Consider the following 7,129-nt stretch of genomic DNA (forward strand, 5'->3'; position numbering starts at 1 on the left):
AGTTTGAGTGTCACCTCTGACACGTGTGTCATAGGTTTGCCATCACTGCTCTAGACATTCAAAGAATGGTAAGGTGATAATTTGAATAACTGTATGACAACAAATAAATTTTTTCCACAGACTATTTGGCAAACTTTCTAACATACAGATACTATCTCAATGACTAACTAAGCCTCTGCTATTCTCATATTAGGTTCCAATTTGAAGTACTTGTTTAATTATATCTATATATGAAGTGACCAAAGAGGATTATTGAGAACTCTTATGTCTGTTGTGATCTACATTTGGGCCTTACCAATACATTCTTAAATTTTTAATGGTCTTTTATGCATCTCCCCCATAGCTCCTTATCTAAATCACACACTCTGGAGAAAAGATATTATGTTTTATGGCTCTTTTATCTACCTCCTAAATCTAAATATAATGTTGAATGATACATTGTTTTTGCCTAATAAATACAATCAGATTCAATTCAGATGAATGGAAAAATTAAATATTTACTTTCTACCTTTCTATCATTCTACAAATGGCATAGAATTTGTCTACAGGATATTGCTAGCTTATTATGAAAACTGAAAAACATTCACAATCTCTAGATCTCAGCTTCCTCACCGATAAAATGGAATTGCCCCACATTTCACAATAAACATTGCAGTTTTTTAAAAAATGGTCCTTTCGATTATTTGAATGGGCTTATAAAATGTAGATTAAAGTGCAAATGCAATTCAACATAAGAGCTTTTGTTAAGTAATAGAGGGAATATTTATATCATTTTGTTGTTAATATTGTTACAGAGAAATTTCTGCTTTAAATTCTAACAGAAAATGTAGATAGTAGTGGTATAAATTAATTAGAACTTGTATTCTCACATACCTAAAAGCTAGAAGTGGCAATTCAGACACCAGTTCACACTCACCATTGTTGACGCCATCCTCCGGTCAGTAGGTATCTGCTAGGCAATATTCAAGGCATGTGACCAAGGAAATGTGCCAATGCATGCATCCTTTTCATCAGAAAAGCAAAATCCTGCCTAAAACCCCCAGCCTACACTCAGCAAATTTTGGCTTATATCTCATTGACCAAAATTGTGTCACTTGGGTGCCCATAGCTACAAGACAGGTTGAGAAAGCAATTAGCTTTTCCAACATCTGCAGTGGAAGGCAGAAAAATAAAAGGGTTTGAGAGTGCCCAGTGGATCAGACAGCCCTGGTGGTTCCCAGATTTTGTCTAGGCACAGGAGTAGACCTCACAGCTCCTCCCGTTCTAGGGAAATGGTAGAAAACAGCATGGAAGTCAGCATCTAAAGATTTGGTTCTGTTGTAGAACTGTCAGTTGCTAGCTATGACTTTCAATGAGCTGTAATTTATCTCTTTGAACTCAATTTCCTCATCTATATATCAGAAATAATGGTACCTACTTCAAATGTGGAGGATAAAATGAGAAAATGGATGTTAATTGTGGGTAAATATTTAACTCTTATTATCATGCCAATCTAATCTAATAAAAGGGCAATATGCAAATTAACTGTCACTCTGTCATAAAGATAGAGGTGCCCATAGCATCCATGCCCCAGCTGAGGAGGAAGGGAGGACGTCTGGGCAGGCAGCACACACATCTCGGTGCACATCCCCAGCCCAGCAGACACAATGCAGGGCTGGGGGCGTGCTCTCAGTGGCCGCTGAGCAGCTCAGAGTATGCCCCCACCTCAGCAGACACAATACAGGGAGGCCTCTGTGCGTGAGCTGAAGAGGAAACACCTTTTCTGACTTCTCATTGGCTAAGCTCCCTGTACGCCACCACTCACAGTGTTCTTGGTAACTTGGGTAATAAGAATCCAAGGAGGTGATCTAGGGTTTTTCCACCACACTCCTAGAGGAAAAAACTAAGGTACGCTGCTGAAGGGGCTAAGAAATGTCATATCCTGCCCTAGCTGGTTTGGCTCAGTGGATAGCAAAAATGCCTAAAGAAAGTTGTCATTTTTTCATGGTGAAGGGACCAGAGCCTGTGTTGATGAAAACACTGTGGCAGCTGCATTGGCTGGCAGTGGCAGCATCATCGGGGTGATGGGGCTGGCACCTTCCCCTGATCAGCCCGGTCACCTCCTGCAGAGGGAGACCAGTCTGCTCCCCTGGGGAGCAGGCCTAAGCCATCAGTAGGACATCCCCTGAGGGCTCCCAGTCTGTAAGAGGGGGCAGGCTGGGCTGAGGGACACCCACCCCAGTGCACAAATTTCATGCACCGGGTCTCTAGTCTATATATATATAAAGAGGTAATATGGTAATTGGTCCTAACTGTGTCCCAGTCACAACCATTCAACAGGCTGCATGCCCACAGGAGCTGGTGGGCAGGGACGGGGGCGGGGACTTGCACCACTGGGACTTGAGACTGCTGCCGGGGGCGGCCTCCCCGGCAGAGGCACACGCAGGCCACCGCACCACCCAGCCTGGAGGGGGGCATCAGGATGGGGGCGACCCCTCCAACAGAGGTGTGTGCAGGCCTGTGGCACTGCCCGGCCTGGAGGGGGGTGTCAGGATGGGGGCAGGGCCTCAGTGGAGAGCTCTCAACACTCCTGTGCTGGGATCTGAAGGTGCAGAGAGGAAAGGAGAGCAGATGAGCAGTTAGGGGGTTTAGGCCAGGAGGGAAGAGCAGATAGGCAGTTAGGGGGATCAGGCCAGGAGGGGAAAGTAGTTAGGGCCATTAGGCCGGCAGGCAGGTGAGCACTTAGGACAGTGATGGCAAACCTATGACACGTGTGTCAGAGGTGACACACGAACTCATTTTTTTGGTTGATTTTTCTTTGTTAAATGGCATTCAAATATATAAAATAAATATCAAAAGTATAAATCTTTGTTTTACTATGGTTGCAAATATCAAAAAATTTCTATATGTGACATGGCACCAGAGTTAAGTTAGGGTTTTTAAAAATGCTGACACGCTGAGCTCAAAAGGTTCACCATCACTGACTTAGGAGCCAGTGGTTCTGGATTGTGAGAGGGATCCCAGATTAGAGAGGGTGCAGGCCAGGCTGAGGGACGTCCCTGGCCCGCCCCCTCGCCCATGTATGAATTTCGTGTACCAGGCCCTTAGTTATTTATAACAATGCAACAACAAGTATTAATGTTACATAATTGGATAAAACATGAAATGCTGGTAAATCCATCTGCTTTCACAAAGCAAGTTGGAGAATGTCTGCCCTTAATAGAGTTACAAAGCACTTCTATAATTCTTTACTTCTGAAAAATCATATTTCCCCCCACAACTTTGGAACACATTGGGTTTCCTCTGTGTGAACCATAAAGCACTTATGTGAGCATAAAGCTTCTTTATCTTCCAACAAAGAGCTCAAAAAAATAGTCATCCAACAAATTTTAAAAGATCTTTTGCAACTATGAGAAGCCTTTGCATTTTAAAAGTAACATGGTACTGCCCTAGCAAGTTTGGCTCAGTGGATAGAGCGTTGGCCTGTGGACTGAAGGGTCCCTGGTTTGATTCTGGGCAAGGACACATGCCCAGGTTGCAAGGTTGAACCCCAGTAGGGGGCATGCAGGAGGCAGCCAATCAATGATTCTCTCTTATCATTGACATTTCTATCTTTCTTGCCCTCTCCCTTCCTCACTGAAATCAATAAAATTTTTTTTAAAATAAATAAAATAAAAGTAACATGCTATTTCTTATAGAAGAGCTAACCATTCTCTGATTTATCTTCTTAAAATATATCATGTCCTAAACATAAATCTGTGATGATGGAGAAATTATTTTCTATGAATCTTAAATTTATATACAAATATAAAGATACTAGAGGCCCGGTGCACAAAGATTTGTGCACTTGCGGGGGAGGCGGAGGAACTTCAGCCCGGCCTGTGCCCTCTCGTAGTCTGGGACCCCTAGGGACATAATGACCTGCTGGCTTAGGCCAGCTCCCGGGTGGCAGAGGGCAGGCCCAATCCCTAGGTGCAGCCCCTGGTTGGGCTCAGAGCAGGGCAGATTGGGGGGTTGGGGCACCGCCCCCTGTCACACTCAAGGCAGGGTCCATGGGGAGGTTGTGGAGCCACCCCTGTCATGCACAGAGCAGGGCCAATCCGGGGGTTGGGGCTCTTTCCCCTGTCACGCACAGAGCAGGGTCGATCAGGGGGTTGAGGAGCTCCAACCCTGTCACTCAGAGAGTAGGGCCGATAGGGGAGTTGGGGCACTGCCCCCGTCACACACAGAGCAGGGCGGATCAGGGGGTTAGGACACCACCACTGTCACATTCAGGGCAGAGCCGATGGGGAGGTTATGGCTCTACCTCATCACACACAGAGCAGGGCCCGTGGGAGGAGGGGGTTTGTGGCGCTGCCCTCTATCACCCACAGAGCAGGGCTGATCAGGGGGTTGAGGCGCCACCACTCTCACACTCAGGGCAGGGCCGATGGGGAGGTATGGCTCTACCCTGTTACACACAGAGCAGGGCCCATGCGGGGGGAGAGGGGGTTGGGGCACCGCACCCTGTCACACACATAGCAGGGCCAATCAGGGGGTTGGGGTGCCACACCCTGTCACACACAGAGCCGCAGGGCGATCAGGGGGTTTGGGCGCTGCCCCCTGTCACGCTGACCCCGGTGCCAGGAGGCCTCTCGGCTCCGCTGATCCCGGTGCTGGGAGGCATATTACCCTTTTACTATCTAGGATAGAGGCCTGGTGCATGGGTGGGGCTGGCTGGTTTTCCCTGAAGGGTGTCCTGGATCAGGGTGGGGGTCCCCACTGGGGTGCCTGGCCAGTCTGGGTGAGGGGCTGAGGGCTGTTTTCAGGCTGGCAGGGGCTGGAAGCTCCCAACCGCTCCTTTTTTTCTTTTTTTTTCTTTTTTAATTCTGGGCCAGCTTTAGCTCTGAGGCTCCAGCTTTTAGGCCTCCGCTGCTGAAAGTAGGTATCTGGTTTGTTTTGGTTCTATAATCGAAGCAATGTATAACTCCAGCTCTAAGATCCTAGCTCGCTGAAAGCTGGTGTCTGGGTTTTTTTTTAGCTTCTATATTTGTTAAAATGTTTGAAACTGCAGGCTTAGAGGCCTGCAGCAGCAGGCAGGGAACGTTGGTTTCCTCCGTCACTGAAGCAAGCAAGCCTCATGTTAGTTTCAAGCTGCCTGGCTGCCGGCCACCATCTTGGCTGGCAGTTAATTTGCATATCTCCCTGATTAGCCAATGGGAAGGGTAGCGGTCGTATGCCAATTACCATGTTTCTCTTTTATTAGATAGGATAATCATTATAAATAATATACAGTTGGCTAATTTCTTAAAACCCTTTCTAGGACTCATCTCTGCTTCTACATTCTACTCAGAATGTGACTGTAAATGCACGGAACTCTGAAGGGGAGGTCACTGGAAGATTAAAAGTGGGTGAGTGAGGCTTCATCACAGTGCTTTGCATATATGTGGTCCATGAACATTGTGCTAAATTAATGAGTTTGTTTTTTTCTTCTAAAGAATTCAAGTGATTTATGAACAATCAATGTATGAATTTAGAAAAATATCATGTTGTGCTGACCACAGAGAATAAGTAGCATCAGGGGACAACCGTCTGAAGTATTTTAATTAAAGCTATTTTGATTCCAAGAAGTAGAGGAGGATTCAAGATACCACAAGAAACATAATGATTATTACAGGATATAAAAGAATCTCACAGAGACAAAAGAGAAATAACCAAAGTAGTTGGCCTCAAAAAGCAGAGACCAGGGGCTGAGACCCGAAAGTATTTTTTTTCTCTCTCCTTCATTCTCTCACTCTCTCTATACCTCCTCCCTATATGTCCCTCTCTCCCTCTCTGCCATAAGTACCCCTGCTTCCCAGTGTATATTTGCCTCTTTCCCGTGGGTATTACAGCTGCATCTATTCAAACTTTATATGACCTCCAGAACCTCTCCAGTTTTTCATCTGATTAGTTGTAGTTCTCAACACCAACCAATTTAGTCTTTAATTCCTTTAATTCTAAATTCATGACTTATCTTCAACTGAATGCCCTTGGGCAGGCTATGCAAATCTATCCAACCAGAAAAGACCAGAGAATAAGGTCATATGGGAGTGAAGTCACATAAAAACTTCATGGTAAGAAAAAGGATTCAGGCAAAACAAAAATGTATAAAAGAAATAACAAAAGGGTAAGCCAGCATGTAAAAGAAAAAGGTATACATTCTCTACACTATCAGCATTCTATATGTTTGCCAAATTTAAGAAATTAGATGGTCCTTTTGATTATGGGAAAATAGATGAAAGTTATACTGCCAACACAACCTGGTTAACTTTGTGTCTTATTTATTTATTTATTTATTTATTTAATGTTTTTATATGTATGATTGAGTTTATTGCAACAAATTGTAAGAGAAAATGGAGTTGAAGAAAGAAAAGAAGTGAAGACACACCTGGATAGGGGTTTTCACACTGGGCCTACTATCCGCAGGCCTCAGAAGCCCTTCCATGGATCCCTCCAATTCTCTCACATCAAAAGGTTGATCTTGCAAGTAATTTCCACGTTGTAGATCCTCCAGCAAATTTCATAGTTCTACCTCTTCCTTCAGTGGCAAAGCTTCTCATAGTACCTGAATCTATTGATGTCCTCAATGAACACATCCACGCTAAGGATTCTGTTTAAGGTCCTGTATGCCCTTCCATGTTCCCTTCATATACCACCACAGTCCTGGCAATGAACTTCACATGTCCTGCTATGACCTTGGGATTAAGTCCTCAATCTATAAGACCTCAAGCCCTCGGGACCCAGTTGACGTAAAGCCTGCTCACAACAGGAAGCGGAAAAACAAAAACAAACACACGTGTTTCTTCTTTTAAATGGCTGTTTTCACAAAACAGAATAATGTTACATTGGAAACTACAGCCATGTGTAAACCTGATGGTTCCTTTTTATTATACTAATACAAGAACTTCATATTTTTTTTGTTTTTTAAATATATTTTTTATTGATTAAGATATTACGGAAGGGAGAGAGATAGAAAGCTAGAAACTTCGATAAGAGAGAAACATCGATCAGCTGCCTCCTGCACACCCCCTACTGAGGATGTGCCCACAAACAAGGTACATGCCCTTGACCAGAATCGAACCTGGGACCCTTCAGTCTGCAGGCCGACGCTCTATCCACTCAGCCTAAC

The 7,129-nt window shown here is 44.6% G+C and overlaps 1 protein-coding gene and 1 pseudogene across 1 annotated transcript in view; one reads left to right on the forward strand and one right to left on the reverse strand.

The window, feature by feature from the left end:
* SGCG (sarcoglycan gamma) overlaps positions 1–7,129 on the forward strand; it is a 131,030-nt gene that overhangs the window by 59,399 nt on the left and 64,502 nt on the right. The window contains exon 3 of the mRNA XM_006754879.2: positions 5,282–5,369. Within this exon, the coding sequence (XP_006754942.1) occupies positions 5,282–5,369 (88 nt within the window). The remainder of the gene's footprint in view (positions 1–5,281; positions 5,370–7,129) is intronic.
* LOC102761443 lies at positions 6,430–6,862 on the reverse strand (annotated as a pseudogene).

Source organism: Myotis davidii, unplaced genomic scaffold, assembly GCF_000327345.1.
Source record: "Myotis davidii unplaced genomic scaffold, ASM32734v1 scaffold193, whole genome shotgun sequence".
In the NCBI taxonomy this organism is placed as follows: Eukaryota; Metazoa; Chordata; class Mammalia; order Chiroptera; family Vespertilionidae; genus Myotis; species Myotis davidii.